Here is an 18,037-nt window from a genome sequence, read left to right as displayed (position 1 = left end):
GGGTGTTCTGGGTGCTTTTGGGGTGCTATAGGGGTTTTTTTGGGTGCTGGGGGGGTTTTGGGGTCCTATAGGTGGTTTTGAGGGTGCTGGGGAGGTTCTTGGGGTGCTATAGGGCGTCATTTGGGTGCTGTGGGGGGTTTTGGGGGGCTATAGAGGGTCTTCAGGGGGGTGTGGGATGATCTTGGGGTGCTATAGGGGGTGTTCTGGGTGCTCTGTGGTACTATAGGTGGTTTTTTGGGTGCTATAGGTGGTTTTGAGGGTGCTGGGGGGGTTCTTGGGGTGCTATAGGGCGTCATTTGGGTGCTGGGGGAGGGGTTTGGGGGGCTATAGAGGGTCTTCAGGGGGGTGCGGGGTGATTTTGGGGTGCTATAGGGGGTCTTCAGGGTGCTTTTGGGGTGCTATAGGGGTTTTTTTGGGTGCTGGGGGGGGTTTGGGGTGCTATAGGTGGTCTTGAGGGTGCTGTAGGGGGTCATTTGGGTGCTCTGGGGGGGGTTTGGGGGGCTATAGAGGGTCCTCGGGGGGTGTGGGATGATCTTGGGGTGCTATAGGGGGTCTTCTGGGTGCTCTGTGGTACTATAGGTGGTTTTTTGGGTGCTATAGGTGGTTTTCAGGGTGCTGGGGGGTTCTTGGGGTGCTATAGGGCGTCATTTGGGTGCTGTGGGGGGGTTTGGGGGGCTATAGAGGGTCTTCAGGGGGGTGTGGGGTGATTTTGGGGTGCTGTAGGGGGTCTTCTGGGTGCTTTTGGGGTGCTATAGGGGGTTTTTTGGGTGCTCTGGGGGGTTTGGGGGTCCTATAGGTGGTTTTGAGGGTGCTGGGGGGGTTCTTGGGGTGCTATAGGGCGTCATTTGGGTGCTGTGGGGGGGTTTGGGGGGCTATAGAGGGTCTTCAGGGGGGTGTGGGATGATCTTGGGGTGCTATAGGGGGTCTTCTGGATGCTCTGTGGTACTATAGGTGTTTTTTTGGGTGCTATAGGTGGTTTTGAGGGTGCTGTAGGGGTTCCTTGGGGTGCTATAGGGCGTCATTTGGGTGCTGTAGGGGGGTTTGGGGGGCTATAGAGGGTCTTCAGGGGGGTGTGGGGTGATTTTGGGGTGCTATAGGGGGTGTTCTGGGTGCTTTTGGGGTGCTATAGGGGTTTTTTTGGGTGCTGTGGGGGGTTTGGGGGTCCTGTAGGTGGTTTTGAGGGTGCTGGGGGGGTTCTTGGGGTGCTATAGGGCATCATGTGGGTGCTGTGGGGGGTCTTGGGGGGCTATAGAGGGTCTTCATGGGGGTGTGGGATGATTTTGGGGTCCTATAGGGGTCTTCTGGGTGCTTTGTGGTGCTATAGGGGTTTTTTTGGGTGCTGTGGGGGGTTTTGGGGTCCTATAGGTGGTTTTTTGGGTGCTCGGGGGGGGGTTGGGGTGCTATAGGTGGTCCTGAGGGTGCTGGGGGGGTCCTTGGGGTCCTATAGGGTGTCATTTGGGTGCTCTGGGGGCAGTGGGGGGCTATAGGTGGATCGAGATGTTCTTGGGGTGCTATAGGGGGTCTTCTGGGTGCTTTTGGGGTGCTATAGGGGGTCGTCTTGGCACTATGGGTGCTTTTGGGGTGCTATAGGGGGTTTTTTGGGTGCTATGGAGGGGTTTGGCGGGGTTTTAGATATGTTACAGGTACCCCCATAGGTGCTATAGGGACCCCCTGTATGCAACAGGCACCTTGGGGTCCTATGGGGACAGTAGGCAGGCTATAGGTATTCTCAGGGGTGCTATAGGAATGCTATAGGTACTTGCAGGAGTGCTATAGGAACCCCGGGAATGCTATAGGCACCCCTAGGGGTGCTATAGGGACCCCCAGGAATGCTATAGGCACCCCTAGGGGTGCTATAGGGGCCCCCAGGAATGCTATAGGCATGCCTACGGGTGGTACAGGGATGCTGTAGGTACCTCCAGGGGTGCCATATGGACCCCAGGAAGGCTATAGGGATCCCTAGGGGTTCTATAGGGATGCTCTAGGTACGTCCAGGGGTGCTATATGAGGTCCAGGAAGCCTATAGGTATCTTTAGGGGTGCTATTAGGAATAGTGTACGTATCCTAGGAGTGCTATAGGGACCCCAGGAATGCTATGGCCACTCCAGGGCCACTATAGAGATGCTTTAGGGACTCCCAGGAGTGCTATAGGGACCCCTGGAGTGCTATAGGAGTGCTGTAGCTACCCTAGGGGTGCTATAGGGACCCCAGGAATGCTATAGGGACCCCTTAGGGCTGCTATAGGCATGCTGTAAGTACCCCCAGAAATGCTATAGGGACTTGCAAGAGTGCTATAGGGACCCTCAGGTGTGCTATAGGGACTCCTGGGGATGCCATAGGGACTTCAGGTAGGCTGTAGGGATCCCTAGGGGTGCTATATGGATGCTGTAGGTACCCCCAGAAAAGCTATAAGTACCTGCAAGAATGCTATAGAGACCTTCAAGTGTGCTATATGGACTTCAGGAATACTGTAGGGACCCCAAGAAAACTATAAGGATCCCTGGGCATGCTATAGGGACCTCAGGTGGGCTATAGATAGTTGCAGGGGTGGTATAGGAATGCTGTAAGTGGGCCCAGAAATGTTATAGGTACCCATGGGAATTCTATAGGGAATTCCGGCAGACTATAGATGCTTCCACGAGTGCTATAGGGATGCTGTAAGTACCCCCAGAAACGTTATAGGTAGCTGTGAGAATGCTATAGGGGCTTCAGGTAGGCTATAGATGCTTCCACGAGTGCTATAGGCGTGCTGTAAGTACCCCCAGAAATGTTATAGGTAGCTGTGGGAATGCTATAGGGACTTCAGGTAGGCTATAGATGCCTCCACGAGCGCTATAGGCGTGCTGTAAGTACCCCCAGAAATGTTATAGGTAGTCATGGGAAGGCTATAGGAACTTCATAGATGCTATAGGTACTTTTAGGAATGCTATAGGGACGCTATAAGTATTCCTAAAAGTGCTATAGGTACCTGTAGGAATGCTATAGGGACTTCAGGCAGACTATAGATGGGTTTAGGGATGTTATAGAGATACTGTAGGGGTTCTCAGAAATGTTATAGGTGCCCATAGGAATGCTATAGGGACTTCAGGCGGGTTATAGAGACTTCCACAAGAGCTATAGGGGTGCTGTAAGTGCCCCCAGAAATGTTATAGGTGCCTGTGGGAATGTTATAGGGACGGTCAGCTGTGCTATAGGGGCGTTAAGATGTGCTATAGGAACATTCAGGTGTGCTATAGGGGCGTTCCGGTGTGCTATAGGGGCGTTAAGATGTGTTCTATGGACATTCAGGTGTGCTATAGGGGCGTTCAGGTGTGCTATAGTGACATTCAGATGTGCTATAGGGGCGTTAAGACGTGTTATATAGATGTTCAGGTCTGCTATAGGGACATTCAACTGTGCTATAGGGACGTTCAGCTGTGCTATAGGGATGTTCCAGTGTGCTATAGGAACATTCAGGTGTGCTATACAGGCATTAAAATGTGCTATAGGGACATTCGGATGTGCTATAGGGGCGTTAAGACATGTTATAGGGGTGTTCAGCTGTGCTATAGGAACATTCAGCTGTGCTATAGGGGTGTTAAGACGTGTTATACAGACGTTCAGCTGTGCTATAGGGGCGTTCAGCTGTGCTATAGGGATGTTCTGGTGTGCTATAGGGACATTCAGGTGTGCTATAGGGGCGTTAAGACGTGTTATAGGGGCGTTCCGGTGTGCTATAGGGACATTCAGGTCTGCTATAGGGGCGTTAAGACGTGTTATAGGGGCGTTCAGCTGTGCTATAGGGACATTCCGGTGTGCTATAGGGACATTCAGCTGTGCTATAGGGGCGTTAAGATGTGTTATATGGATGTTCAGGTCTGCTATAGGGACGTTCCCGTGTGCTATAGGGACATTCAGGTGTGCTATAGGGGCATTAAGACATGTTATAGGGGCGTTCAGCTGTGCTATAGGGACATTCCGGTGTGCTATAGGAACATTCAGGTCTGCTATACGGGCATTAAAATGTGCTATAGGGACATTCCCATGTGCTATAGGAACGTTCGGATGTGCTATAGGGGCGTTAAGACGTGTTATAGGGGCGTTCAGCTGTGCTATAGGGGCGTTAAGATGTGTTATACAGACGTTCAGGTCTGCTATAGGGGTGTTCAGGTGTGCTATAGGGGCGTTAAGACGTGTTATAGGGGCGTTCAGCTGTGCTATAGGGACGTTCCAGTGTGCTATAGGAACATTCAGGTCTGCTATACGGGCATTAAAATGTGCTATAGGGACATTCCCATGTGCTATAGGGACGTTCGGATGTGCTATAGGGGTGTTAAGATGTGTTATAGGGGCGTTCAGCTGTGCTATAGGGACATTCAGCTGTGCTATAGGGGCATTAAGACGTGTTATACAGACGTTCAGGTCTGCTATAGGGGCGTTCAGCTGTGCTATAGGGACGTTCTGGTGTGCTATAGCGACATTCAGGTGTGCTATAGGGGCATTAAGAGGTGTTATAGGGGCGTTCAGCTGTGCTATAAGAACATAAGAACATTCAGCTGTGCTATAGGGGCGTTAAGATGTGTTATATGGATGTTCAGGTCTGCTATAGGGACGTTCAGGTGTGCTATACAGACATTCAGGTGTGCTATAGGGGCGTTCCAGTGTGCTATAGGGGCGTTAAGATGTGTTATATGGACATTCAGCTGTGCTATAGGGGCGTTCAGGTGTGCTATAGGAACATTCAGCTGTGCTGTAGGGGTGTTGAGATGTGTTATATGGATGTTCAGGTCTGCTATAGGGACGTTCCGGTGTGCTATAGGGACATTCAGGTGTGCTATAGGGGCATTAAGATGTGTTATAGGGGCGTTCAGCTGTGCTATAGGGGCGTTCTGGTGTGCTATAGGGACATTCAGGTGTGCTATAGGGGCATTAAGACGTGTTATAGGGACATTCAGCTGTGCTATAGGGACGTTCCGGTGTGCTATAGGGACATTCAGGTGTGCTATAGGGGCATTAAGACGTGTTATAGGGACATTCAGCTGTGCTATAGGGACGTTCTGGTGTGCTATAGGGACATTTAGGTCTGCTATAGGGGCGTTAAGACGTGTTATAGGGGCGTTCAGCTGTGCTATAGGGACGTTCCGGTGTGCTATAGGGACATTCAGGTGTGCTATAGGGGCGTTAAGACGTGCTATAGGGACGTTCTGGTGTGCTATAGGGACGTTCTGGTGTGCTATAGGGACATTCAGGTGTGCTATAGGGGCATTAAGACGTGTTATAGGGACGTTCAGCTGTGCTATAGGGACGTTCCGGTGTGCTATAGGGACATTTAGGTCTGCTATAGGGGCGTTAAGACGTGTTATAGGGGTGTTCAGCTGTGCTATAGGGACGTTCCGGTGTGCTATAGGAACATTCAGGTCTGCTATAGGGGTCTTAAAACGTGCTATAGGGACCTCCGCAATGCTCCGGGGACCTCAGAGGTGACCCAATGACCCCCCAGATCCCCTATAGGCACCTCGGGGTTCCCCCTCCCCCCCCGCCCCCCCCATCCCACCTAACCCCCCCCCCTCCTCGATTCACCTATCCTGCCGTCCCCTATAGGGCTCTATATGGACCGGCGTTGCGTTTACTACCGGAAGCCGCTGCTGGAGTCGGGGACGCTGGGGACGAAGGGCAACGTACAGGTGGTGATCCCCTTCCTGAGCGAATCCTATAGCTCCAGCCAGGACCCCCCCGAGAAGGCCATCCCCATCTGCACCCTAAAGAACTTCCCCAACGCCATCGAGCACACCCTCCAGGTACCCCTATAGGGGCCCGCCGCCCTTCTATAGGCGACCCCGCGGTGCTTGCCTCCCGCCTGGGGGGGGGGGGGGGGTTTCTATACGCCGAGGTTCGTTCTTATGGGGTGTTGGAGATGCCTGGGGGCTTTCTATAGGGGGTGTCAGATAGCCGGGTCCTTTCTATAGGGTTTCCCGCATGCCTGGCTGCCTTCTATAGGGTCTCTTGGATGCCTGGGTCCCTTCTATAGGGTGTCCCAGATGCCTGGGTCCCTTTTGGGTGGTGTCCCAGATGCCTGGGTCCCTTCTATAGGGTCTCCTGGATGCCTGGGTCCTTTCTATAGGGTCTCTTGGATGCCTGGGTCCCTTCTATAGGGTGTCCCAGATGCCTGGGTCCCTTTTGGGTGGTGTCCCAGATGCCTGGGTCCCTTCTATAGGAGGTCCTGGGTGCCTGGCTCCCTTCTATAGGGTGTGCTAGGTGCCTGGCTCCCTGCTATAGGGGTTCCTGCATGCCTGGGTCCCTTCTATAGGGGGTCCTGGGTGCCTGGCTCCCTTCTATAGGGTGTGCTAGGTGCCTGGCTCCCTGCTATAGGGGCTCCTGCATGCCTGGGTCCCTTCTATAGGGGGTCCTGGGTACCTGGCTCCCTTCTATAGGGTGTGCTAGGTGCCTGGCTCCCTTCTGTAGGGGGTTCTGGGTACCTGACTCCCTTCTATAGGGGGTCCTGGGTGCCTGGCTCCCTGCTATAGGGGGTCCTGGGTGCCTGGGTCCCTGCTATAGGAGGTCCTGGGTGCCTGGGTCCCTTCTATAGGGGATCCTGGGTACCTGACTCCCTTCTATAGGAGGTCCTGGGTACCTGACTCCCTTCTATAGGGGGTCCTGGGTGCCTGGCTCCCTTCTATAGGAGGTCCTGGGTACCTGGCTCCCTTCTATAGGAGGTCCTGGGTGCCTGGGTCCCTGCTATAGGAGGTCCTGGGTGCCTGGGTCCCTTCTATAGGGGATCCTGGGTACCTGACTCCCTTCTGTAGGGGGTCCTGGGTACCTGGCTCCCTTCTATAGGGTGTGCTAGGTGCCTGGCTCCCTTCTGTAGGGGGTTCTGGGTACCTGGCTTCCTTCTATAGGGGGTCCTGGGTGCCTGGGTCCCTTCTATAGGGGGTCCTGGGTACCTGGTTCCCTTCTACAGGGGGTCCTGGGTGCCTGGTTCCCTTCTATAGGGGGTCCTGGGTGCCTGGCTCCCTTCTATAGGAGGTCCTGGGTACCTGACTCCCTTCTATAGGGGATCCTGGGTACCTGGCTCCCTGCTATAGGGGCCGCGGTGCCCGGGCCCCCCCCTGACAGCCCCTCCCCCGCAGTGGGCGCGTGACGAGTTCGAGGGCCTCTTCAAGCAGCCGGCGGAGAACGTCAACCAGTACCTGACGTGGGTGGCGGGGAGCGGCGGGGCGGGGGGCACCCACCCACCCACCCCCCCCCTCGGCACCCCCCACCCACCCCTCGGCACCCCTCACCCTGCCCCGCACCCATAGACCCCTCCCCTGGGTGGCACCCGATCGCCGTCGCACCCCCGCGCCCACCCTGCGTGGCACCTATAGACCCCCCCCCCCCCCCGGGTGGCACCCGGTCTCTGTCGCACCCCCGCGCCCACCCTGCCCCGCACCCATAGGACCCCCCCCCCCCCCTCCCCCTTGGGTGGCACCCGATCGCCGTCGCACCCCCGCGCCCACGCTCCATTGCACCCATCTTGCCTTGCACCCAGGCACCCCGACCCCCACCCTGACCCCCACCCTGGCACCCAGGCACCCTGCCCCCCACCCTGACCCCCCCCTTACACCCTGACCCCCACCCTGCCCCCCCCGCCCCCCCCCAGGGACCCGGGGTTCCTGGAGCGCACGCTGCGGCTGGCGGGCACCCCCTGACCCCCACCCTTGCACCCACGCTCCATAACACCCCCTTACCCTGCACCCAGGCACCCTGACCCCCACCCTGACCCCCCCTCTCCCCGCAGGGACCCGCGGTTCCTGGAGCGCACGCTGCGGCTGGCGGGCACCCCCTGACCCCCACCCTGACCCCCCCCCCTTGCACCCTGACCCCCACCCTGACCCCCCCCCTTGCACCCACGCCCCATTACACCCCCTTCCCCTGCACCCAGGCACCCCGACCCCCCCCCCGACCCCCCCTCTTGCACCCCGCAGGGACCCGCGGTTCCTGGAGCGCACGCTGCGGCTGGCGGGCACCCCCTGACCCCCACCCTGACCCCCACCCTTGCACCCCCTTGCCCTGCGCCCTTGCACCCAGGCACCCCGACCCCCACCCTGACTGACCCCCACCCTGACCCCCCCCTTGCACAGCGCAGGGACCCAGGGTTCCTGGAGCGCACGCTGCGGCTGGCGGGCACCCCCTGACCCCCACCCCGACCCCCACCCTGACCCCCCCCTTGCACCCACACTCCATTACACCCCCTTCCCCTGCACCCAGGCACCCTGACCCCCACCCCGACCCCCACCCTGACCCCCCCCCCTTGCACCCCGCAGGGACCCGCGGTTCCTGGAGCGCACGCTGCGGCTGGCGGGCACCCCCTGACCCCCACCCCGACCCCCACCCCGACCCCCCCCCCTTGCACCCACGCCCCATTACACCCCCTTCCCCTGCACCCAGGCACCCCGACCCCCACCCTGACCCCCACCCTGACCCCCCCTCTCCCCGCAGGGACCCGCGGTTCCTGGAGCGCACGCTGCGGCTGGCGGGCACCCCCTGACCCCCACCCCGACCCCCCCCTTGCACCCCCTTCCCTTTCACCCTTGCACCCACGCTCCATAACACCCCCTTACCTTGCACCCAGGCACCCCGACCCCCACCCTGACCCCCACCCTGACCCCCCCCTTGCACCCCGCAGGGACCCGCGGTTCCTGGAGCGCACGCTGCGGCTGGCGGGCACCCCCTGACCCCCGCCCTTGCACCCCCTTACCCCCCCCCCTTGCACCCACGCTCCATTACACCCCCTTCCCCTGCACCCAGGCACCCTGACCCCCACCCTGACCCCCCCCCGACCCCCCCCTTGCACCCCGCAGGGACCCGCGGTTCCTGGAGCGCACGCTGCGGCTGGCGGGCACCCCCTGACCCCCACCCTGACCCCCCCCCTTGCACCCCCTTCCCTTTCACCCTTGCACCCACGCCCCATTACACCCCCTTCCCCTGCACCCAGGCACCCCGACCCCCACCCTGACCCCCACCCCGACCCCCCCCCTGACCCCCCCTCTCCCCGCAGGGACCCGCGGTTCCTGGAGCGCACGCTGCGGCTGGCGGGCACCCCCTGACCCCCACCCTTGCACCCCCTTCCCTTTCACCCTTGCACCCACGCCCCATTACACCCCCTTCCCCTGCACCCAGGCACCCTGACCCCCCCCCTGACCCCCCCTCTCCCCGCAGGGACCCGCGGTTCCTGGAGCGCACGCTGCGGCTGGCGGGCACCCCCTGACCCCCACCCCGACCCCCCCCCTTGCACCCATGCTCCATAACACCCCCTTACCTTGCACCCAGGCACCCTGACCCCCACCCTGACCCCCACCCTTCCCCGCAGGGACCCGCGGTTCCTGGAGCGCACGCTGCGGCTGGCGGGCACCCCCTGACCCCCACCCTGACCCCCCCCCTTGCACCCCCTTCCCTTTCACCCTTGCACCCACGCCCCATTACACCCCCTTCCCCTGCACCCAGGCACCCTGACCCCCCCCCTGACCCCCCCTCTCCCCGCAGGGACCCGCGGTTCCTGGAGCGCACGCTGCGGCTGGCGGGCACCCCCTGACCCCCACCCCGACCCCCACCCCGACCCCCCCCCCTTGCACCCACGCCCCATTACACCCCCTTCCCCTGCACCCAGGCACCCCGACCCCCACCCTGACCCCCACCCTGACCCCCCCTCTCCCCGCAGGGACCCGCGGTTCCTGGAGCGCACGCTGCGGCTGGCGGGCACCCCCTGACCCCCACCCCGACCCCCCCCTTGCACCCCCTTCCCTTTCACCCTTGCACCCACGCTCCATAACACCCCCTTACCTTGCACCCAGGCACCCCGACCCCCACCCTGACCCCCACCCTGACCCCCCCCTTGCACCCCGCAGGGACCCGCGGTTCCTGGAGCGCACGCTGCGGCTGGCGGGCACCCCCTGACCCCCGCCCTTGCACCCCCTTACCCCCCCCCCTTGCACCCACGCTCCATTACACCCCCTTCCCCTGCACCCAGGCACCCTGACCCCCACCCTGACCCCCCCCCGACCCCCCCCTTGCACCCCGCAGGGACCCGCGGTTCCTGGAGCGCACGCTGCGGCTGGCGGGCACCCCCTGACCCCCACCCTGACCCCCCCCCTTGCACCCCCTTCCCTTTCACCCTTGCACCCACGCCCCATTACACCCCCTTCCCCTGCACCCAGGCACCCCGACCCCCACCCTGACCCCCACCCCGACCCCCCCCCTGACCCCCCCTCTCCCCGCAGGGACCCGCGGTTCCTGGAGCGCACGCTGCGGCTGGCGGGCACCCCCTGACCCCCACCCTTGCACCCCCTTCCCTTTCACCCTTGCACCCACGCCCCATTACACCCCCTTCCCCTGCACCCAGGCACCCTGACCCCCCCCCTGACCCCCCCTCTCCCCGCAGGGACCCGCGGTTCCTGGAGCGCACGCTGCGGCTGGCGGGCACCCCCTGACCCCCACCCCGACCCCCCCCCTTGCACCCATGCTCCATAACACCCCCTTACCTTGCACCCAGGCACCCTGACCCCCACCCTGACCCCCACCCTTCCCCGCAGGGACCCGCGGTTCCTGGAGCGCACGCTGCGGCTGGCGGGCACCCCCTGACCCCCACCCTGACCCCCCCCCCTTGCACCCCCTTCCCTTTCACCCTTGCACCCACGCCCCATTACACCCCCTTCCCCTGCACCCAGGCACCCTGACCCCCCCCCCTGACCCCCCCCTCTCCCCGCAGGGACCCGCGGTTCCTGGAGCGCACGCTGCGGCTGGCGGGCACCCCCTGACCCCCACCCCGACCCCCCCCCTTGCACCCATGCTCCATAACACCCCCTTACCTTGCACCCAGGCACCCTGACCCCCACCCTGACCCCCACCCTTCCCCGCAGGGACCCGCGGTTCCTGGAGCGCACGCTGCGGCTGGCGGGCACCCCCTGACCCCCACCCTGACCCCCCCCCTTGCACCCCCTTCCCTTTCACCCTTGCACCCACGCCCCATTACACCCCCTTCCCCTGCACCCAGGCACCCTGACCCCCCCCCTGACCCCCCCTCTCCCCGCAGGGACCCGCGGTTCCTGGAGCGCACGCTGCGGCTGGCGGGCACCCCCTGACCCCCACCCCGACCCCCCCCCTTGCACCCATGCTCCATAACACCCCCTTACCTTGCACCCAGGCACCCTGACCCCCACCCTGACCCCCACCCTTCCCCGCAGGGACCCGCGGTTCCTGGAGCGCACGCTGCGGCTGGCGGGCACGCAGCCGCTGGAGGTGCTGGAGGCGGTGCAGCGCAGCCTGGCGGGGGAGCGGCCCCGGGCCTGGCCCGACTGCGTGGCCTGGGCCTGCCGCCACTGGCACCGCCAGTACAGCAACAGCATCCGCCAGCTGCTCCACAACTTCCCCCCGGGCCAGGTGGGGGGCGCGGGGGGTGCTCTGGGGTGGGGGCGTGGGGTGGGGGGCGTGGGGTGGGTGTCGTTGGGTGGGGGTCGTTGGGTGAGTGCTCTGGGGTGGGCGTCGTTGGATGGATGCTCTCAGGTGGGGGGCGTGGGGTGGGGGGCGTTGAATGAGTGTTATGGGGTGGGGGGCGTGGGGTGGGTGTCATGGGGTGGGTGTCAATGGATGGGTATCGTTGGATGGGTGTCGTTGAATGAGTGTCATGGGGTGGGGGTCGTTGGGTGGGTGTCATTGGGTGGATGCTCTCAGGTGGGGGTCGTGGGGTGGGGGTCGTGGGGTGGGGGTCGTGGGGTGGGTGTCATGGGGTGGGTGTCGTTGGGTGGGTGTCGTTGGGTGGGTGTCGTTGGGTGGGTGTCGTTGAGTGGGTGTCATGGGGTGGGTGTCAATGGATGGGTATCGTTGGATGGGTGTCGTTGGATGGGGGTCGTTGAGTGGGGGTCGTTGGGTGAGTGCTCTGGGGTGGGCGTCATTGGATGGATGCTCTCAGGTGGGGGGCGTGGGGTGGGGGGCGTGGGGTGGGGGGTGTTGGGTGGGGGTCGTTGGGTGGGGGTCGTTGAATGAGTGTTATGGGGTGGGGGTCGTTGGGTGAGTGCTCTGGGGTGGGTGTCGTTGGGTGGGCGTCATTGGGTGGATGCTCTCAGGTGGGGGGCGTTGGGTGGGTGTCATTGGGTGGGTGTCATGGGGTGGGGGTCGTTGAGTGGGTGTCGTTGGGTGGGGGTCGTTGGGTGAGTGCTCTGGGGTGGGCGTCGGGTGGATGCTCTCAGGTGGGGGGCGTGGGGTGGGGGGTGTTGAGTGGGTGTCGTTGGGTGAGTGTCATTGAATGAGTGTCATGGGGTGGGGGTCGTTGGGTGGGGGTCGTTGAGTGGGGGTCGTTGGGTGGGTGTCATTGAATGAGTGTTATGGGGTGGGGGTCGTTGGGTGGGGGTCGTTGGGTGAGTGCTCTGGGGTGGGTGTCATTGGGTGGATGCTCTCAGGTGGGTGTCATGGGGTGGGGGTCGTTGGGTGGGGGTCGTTGGGTGGGGGTCGTTGCGTGAGTGCTCTGGGGTGGGTGTCATTGGGTGGATGCTCTCAGGTGGGTGTCATTGGGTGGGTGTCATTGAATGAGTGTCGTTGGGTGGGGGGCGTGGGGGGGGGTGGGGGGGGCGTGGGGTGGGGGGCGTGGGGTGTCATTGGGTGGGTGTCGTTGGGTGGATGCTCTCAGGTGGGGGTCGTGGGGTGGGGGGCGTTGGATGGGTGTCGTTGAGTGGGTGTCGTTGAGTGGGTGCTCTGGGGTGGGTGTCATGGGGTGGGTGTCGTTGGGTGGGTGACCTGGGGTGGGTGTTGTTGAGTGGGTGTCATTGAGTGGGTGCTCTGAGGTGGGTGTCATTGAATGAGTGCCGTTGGGTGGGTGCCCTCAGGTGGGTGCCGTTGAGTACATGGCGTTGGGTGGGTGCTCTGGGGTGGGTGTCATGGGGTGGGTGCCCTCGGGGAGCCCCGTGGGCTGCAGTGGGTGCTGTGGGGGGCGGGGGGCCCTGGCGGGGGGGGGGGGCAAGGGTGGGGCGGGGCCCTGGGGTGCCCCGGGGTCCCCAATTACCTCATTAACCCCTTTCCCACCCCCTAATTACCTCGTTAACCCCTTTCCCGCCCCTAATTACCTCATTAACCCCTTCCCCTTCCTTAATTACCTCATTAACACTTTCCCTGCCCCTAATTACCTCATTAACACTTTCCTCTTCCCTAATTACCTCGTTAACCCCTTCCCCGCCCCTAATTACCTCATTAACCCCTTCCCCCTCCTTAATTACCTCATTAACACGTTCCCCTCCCCTAATTACCTCGTTAACCCCTTCCCACCCCTAATTACCTCGTTAACCCCTTCCCCGCCCCTAATTACCTCATTAACCCCTTCCTCCTCCTTAATTACCTCATTAACACGTTCCCCTCCCCTAATTACCTCGTTAACCCCTTTCCCACTCCCTAATTATCTCATTAACCTTTCCCACCCCCTAACGATCTCGTTAACCCCTTCCCCCCCCTTAATTATCTCATTAACCCCTTTCATGCTCCCTAATTACCTCATTAACCCCTGTCCCGCCCCTAATTACCTCATTAACCCCTGTCCTGCCCCCTAATTACCTCGTTAACCCCTTTCATGCTCCTTAATTATCTCATTAACACTTTCCCCGCCCCTAATTACCTCGTTAACCCCTTTCCCACCCCTAATTACCTCATTAAGCCCTTTCCTCGTCCCTAATTACCTCGTTAACACTTTCCCTGCCCCTAATTACCTCGTTAACCCTGTCCCGCCCCTAATTACCTCGTTAACGCCTTCCACAGAAGACGAACTCGGGGACCCTCTTCTGGTCGGGGCCCAAGCGCTGCCCCCACCCCCTCGTCTTCGACCCCGACAACGTGAGTGGGGCGCGGGGCGGGGCCTCCGGGGGGCGCTCTCACCCGTGGGTGCCACCCCATCACCCTTGGGTGCCACCCCCTCACCCTTGGGTGCCACCACATCCCCCTTGGGTGCCATCCCATCCCCCTTGGGTGCCGCCATCACCCTTGGGTGCCACCCCATCCCCCTTGGGTGCCACCGTCACCCTTGCTTGGTGGCCATCACCCTTGGGTGCCATCCCATCACCCTTGCTTGGTGGCCATCCCCCTTGGGTGCCACCCCATCACCCTTGGGTGCCACCCCCTCACCCTTGGGTGCCACCCCATCCCCCTTGGGTGCCATCCCATCCCCCTTGGGTGCCACCGTCACCCTTGCTTGGTGGCCATCCCCCTTGGGTGCCATCCCATCACCCTTGGGTGCCGCCGTCACCCTTGGGTGCCATCCCATCCCCCTTGGGTGCCACCGTCACCCTTGCTTGGTGGCCATCCCCCTTGGGTGCCATCCCATCACCCTTGGGTGCCGCCGTCACCCTTGGGTGCCACCACATCCCCCTTGGGTGCCACCGTCACCCTTGCTTGGTGGCCATCCCCCTTGGGTGCCATCCCATCACCCTTGGGTGCCACCGTCACCCTTGCTTGGTGGCCATCCCCCTTGGGTGCCATCCCATCACCCTTGGGTGCCGTCCCATCACCCTTGGGTGCTGCCATCACCCTTGGGTGCCATCCCATCCCCCTTGGGTGCCACCATCACCCTTGGGTGCCATCCCATCCCCCTTGGGTGCCACCGTCACCCTTGCTTGGTGGCCATTCCCCTTGGGTGCCATCCCATCACCCTTGGGTGCCACCGTCACCCTTGCTTGGTGGACATCCCCCTTGGGTGCCATCCCATCCCCCTTGGGTGCCGCCATCCCCCTTGGGTGCCACTGTCACCCTTGGGTGCCATCCCATCCCCCTTGGGTGCCGCCATCCCCCTTGGGTGCCACCGTCACCCTTGGGTGCCATCCCATCACCCTTGGGTGCCACCCCATCCCCCTTGGGTGCCGCCATCCCCCTTGGGTGCCATCCCATCACCCTTGGGTGCCACCGTCACCCTTGCTTGGTGGCCATCCCCCTTGGGTGCCACCCCATCACCCTTGGGTGCCACCCCATCCCCCTTGGGTGCCATTGATCACCCTTGGGTGCTGTCTCATCCCCCTTGGGTGGTGTTTATCACCCTTGGGTGCCACCCCAGGACCCTCGCGTGACGTCCTTCACCCTTGGACATCCTTCCCTCCCCCTTGGGTGCTGTCCGTCCCCCTTCGGGCGTCATCCCTCCCCTACCTTCTCCCACCTAACACCCGCGGCTGCCCCCTGACACCCATGGGTGCCCCTCTCCAGCCCCTCCACCTGGACTACGTCATGGCGGCCGCCAACCTCTTCGCCCAGAGCTACGGGATCGCGGGCTCGCGGGACCGGGGGGCGGTGGCCGAGCTCCTGCGTCACGTCCGGGTGCCCCCCTTCGCACCCAAGGCCGGCGTCCGCATCCACGTCTCCGACCAGGAGCTGCAGAGCGCCACCACTGCCCTCGGTATGGGTGGGGGCACCCATGGGTGCTGGGGGGTGGTTGGGGCACCCGTGGGGCTTGGAGGCACTTCCGTGGTCTGGAGAAACGTCTTAGGTACGGGGTAGGGGCACCCATGGGTGCTGGGGGGGTGGAGGTATGGGTTGGGGGCACCCATGGGTGCTGGTGGGATGGGGTAGGGGCACCCATGGGTGCTGGGGGGCAGCCGGGGGTGGGGGGGGGGGTTGGTTGGGACACCCATGGGGGTTGGAGGCACTTCCGTGGTCTGGAGAAACGTCTTAGGTACGGGGTAGGGGCACCCATGGGTGCTGGGGGGGTGGAGGTATGGGTTGGGGGCACCCATGGGTGCTGGTGGGATGGGGTAGGGGCACCCATGGGTGCTGGGGGGCAGCCGGGGGTGGTGGTGGGGTTGGTTGGGGCACCCATGGGGGTTGGAGGCACTTCCGTGGTCTGGAGAAACGTCTTAGGTACGGGGTAGGGGCACCCATGGGTGCTGGGGGGATGGAGGTATGGGTTGGGGGCACCCATGGGTGCTGGTGGGATGGGGTAGGGGCACCCATGGGTGCTGGGGGGCAGCCGGGGGTGGTGGTGGGGTTGGTTGGGGCACCCATGGGGGTTGGAGGCACTTCCGTGGTCTGGAGAAACGTCTTAGGTACGGGGTAGGGGCACCCATGGGTGCTGGGGGGATGGAGGTGTGGGTTGGGGGCACCCATGGGTGCTGGTGGGATGGGGTAGGGGCACCCATGGGTGCTGGGGGGCAGGCAGGGGTGGTGGGGGGGTTGGTTGGGAGAAGGTTGGGGCACCCATGGGGGTTGTAGGCACTTCCATGGTCTGGAGAAACGTCTTAGGTACAGGGTGGGGGCACCCATGGGTGCTGGTGGGATGGGGTAGGGGCACCCATGGGTGCTGGGGGGCAGCCGGGGGCGGTGGTGGGGTTGGTTGGGGAGAAGGTTGGGGCACCCATGGGGGTTGGAGGCACTTCCGTGGTCTGGAGAAATGTCTTAGGTACAGGGTAGGGGCACTCATGGGTGCTGGGGGGATGGAGGTATGGGTTGGGAGCACCCATGGGTGCTGGTGGGATGGGGTAGGGGCACCCATGGGTGCTGGGGGGCAGCTGGGGGACGGTGGGGGGGTTGGTTGGGGCACCCATGGGGGTTGGAGGCACTTCCATGGTCTGGAGAAACGTCTTAGGTACAGGGTAGGGGCACCCATGGGTGCTGGGGGGATGGAAGTATGGGTTGGGGGCACCCATGGGTGCTGGTGGGATGGGGTAGGGGCACCCATGGGTGCTGGGGGGCAGCCGGGGGTGGTGGGGGGGTTGGTTGGGGCACCCGTGGGGCTTGGAGGCACTTCCGTGGTCTGGAGAAACGTCTTAGGTACAGGGTAGGGGCACCCATGGGTGCTGGGGGGGTGGTGGTATGGGTTGGGGGCACTCATGGGTGCTGGTGGGATGGGGTAGGGGCACCCATGGGTGCTGGGGGGCAGCCAGGGGCGGTGGTGGGGTTGGTTGGGGAGAAGGTTGGGGCACCCATGGGTGTTGGAGGCACTTCCATGGTCTGGAGAAACGTCTTAGGTACAGGGTAGGGGCACCCATGGGTGCTGGGGGGATGGAGGTATGGGTTGGGAGCACCCATGGGTGCTGGTGGGATGGGGTAGGGGCACCCATGGGTGCTGGGGGGCAGCCGGGGGTGGTGGTGGGGTTGGTTGGGGCACCCATGGGGCTTGGAGGCACTTCGATGGTCTGGAGAAACGTGTTAGGTATGGGGCAGGGGCACCCATGGGTGCTGGTGGGGTGGTCGTATGGGTGGGGGCACCCATGGGTGCTGGGGGGATGGAGTAGGGGCACCCATGGGTGCTGGGGGGTCCCACGGGTGCTGGAGGGTTCCCACAGATGACAGCAGAGTGTGAGGAGGCTCCCAGAGGTGCCGGGGGGGGGGGGTGGGGGGTGTCCCATGGGTGCCAGGGGGCCCTATGGGTGCCAGGGCCCCCATGGGGATCCTATGGGTGCTGGGGGTCCCATGGGTGCCCCCCACCCACAGATGACGGGCGCCTGGAGGAGCTGAAGGCGTCGCTGCCCAGCCCCGAGGAGCTGCCTGGCTTCCGCATGTTCCCCATTGACTTCGAGAAGGTGGGTGCTGCACCCACACCCCCCCCCAGCACCCATGGGTGCCCCCCCACACTCCCCCCACCCATGGGTGCTGCCTCCCAACCCACCTACCCAGCCGCTCTCGGGGAGCCACCGCCACTTCACCGCCCTCCCAGAGCCAAGTAAAGTGGGTGCCCCCCCCCCCCCCCCGCCAAATGGGTGCTCCCCCCACCCTATGGGTGCTCCCCACCACCCATGGGTGCTCCCCCACCCCCCCACCCATGGGTGCTGCCTCCCAACCCACCTACCCAGCCGCTCTCGGGGAGCCACCGCCACTTCACCACCCTCCCAGAGCCAAGTAAAGTGGGTGCCCACCCCCCCAAAAAATGGGTGCCCCCCCACCCTATAGGTGCTCCCCACCACCCATGGGTGCTCCCCCACCCCCCCACCCATGGGTGCTGCCTCCCAACCCACCTACCCAGCCGCTCTCGGGGAGCCACCGCCACTTCACTGCCCTCCCAGAGCCAAGTAAAGTGGGTGCCCCCCCCCCCTGCCAAATGGGTGCCCCCCCCACCCTATGGGTG

At 63.0% G+C, this 18,037-nt stretch overlaps 1 protein-coding gene across 1 annotated transcript in view; it reads left to right on the top strand.

Moving 5' to 3' along the window:
* Positions 1-17,654, top strand: part of UBA1 (ubiquitin like modifier activating enzyme 1) — a 56,781-nt gene extending 39,127 nt beyond the window's left edge. The window contains exons 16-21 of the mRNA XM_075489531.1: positions 5,581-5,777; positions 7,107-7,171; positions 11,199-11,394; positions 13,753-13,827; positions 15,184-15,373; positions 17,407-17,654. Coding sequence (XP_075345646.1) covers positions 5,581-5,777; positions 7,107-7,171; positions 11,199-11,394; positions 13,753-13,827; positions 15,184-15,373; positions 17,407-17,639 — 956 coding nt within the window. The 3' untranslated portion in view covers positions 17,640-17,654. The remainder of the gene's footprint in view (positions 1-5,580; positions 5,778-7,106; positions 7,172-11,198; positions 11,395-13,752; positions 13,828-15,183; positions 15,374-17,406) is intronic.
* Positions 17,655-18,037: the final 383 nt, after the last annotated feature.

The sequence above is a fragment of the Mycteria americana genome, unplaced genomic scaffold, assembly GCF_035582795.1.
Source record: "Mycteria americana isolate JAX WOST 10 ecotype Jacksonville Zoo and Gardens unplaced genomic scaffold, USCA_MyAme_1.0 Scaffold_177, whole genome shotgun sequence".
In the NCBI taxonomy this organism is placed as follows: Eukaryota; Metazoa; Chordata; class Aves; order Ciconiiformes; family Ciconiidae; genus Mycteria; species Mycteria americana.
Note: the sequence above shows the minus strand (reverse complement) of the source record. Positions and strands in the feature narration are given on the sequence as shown.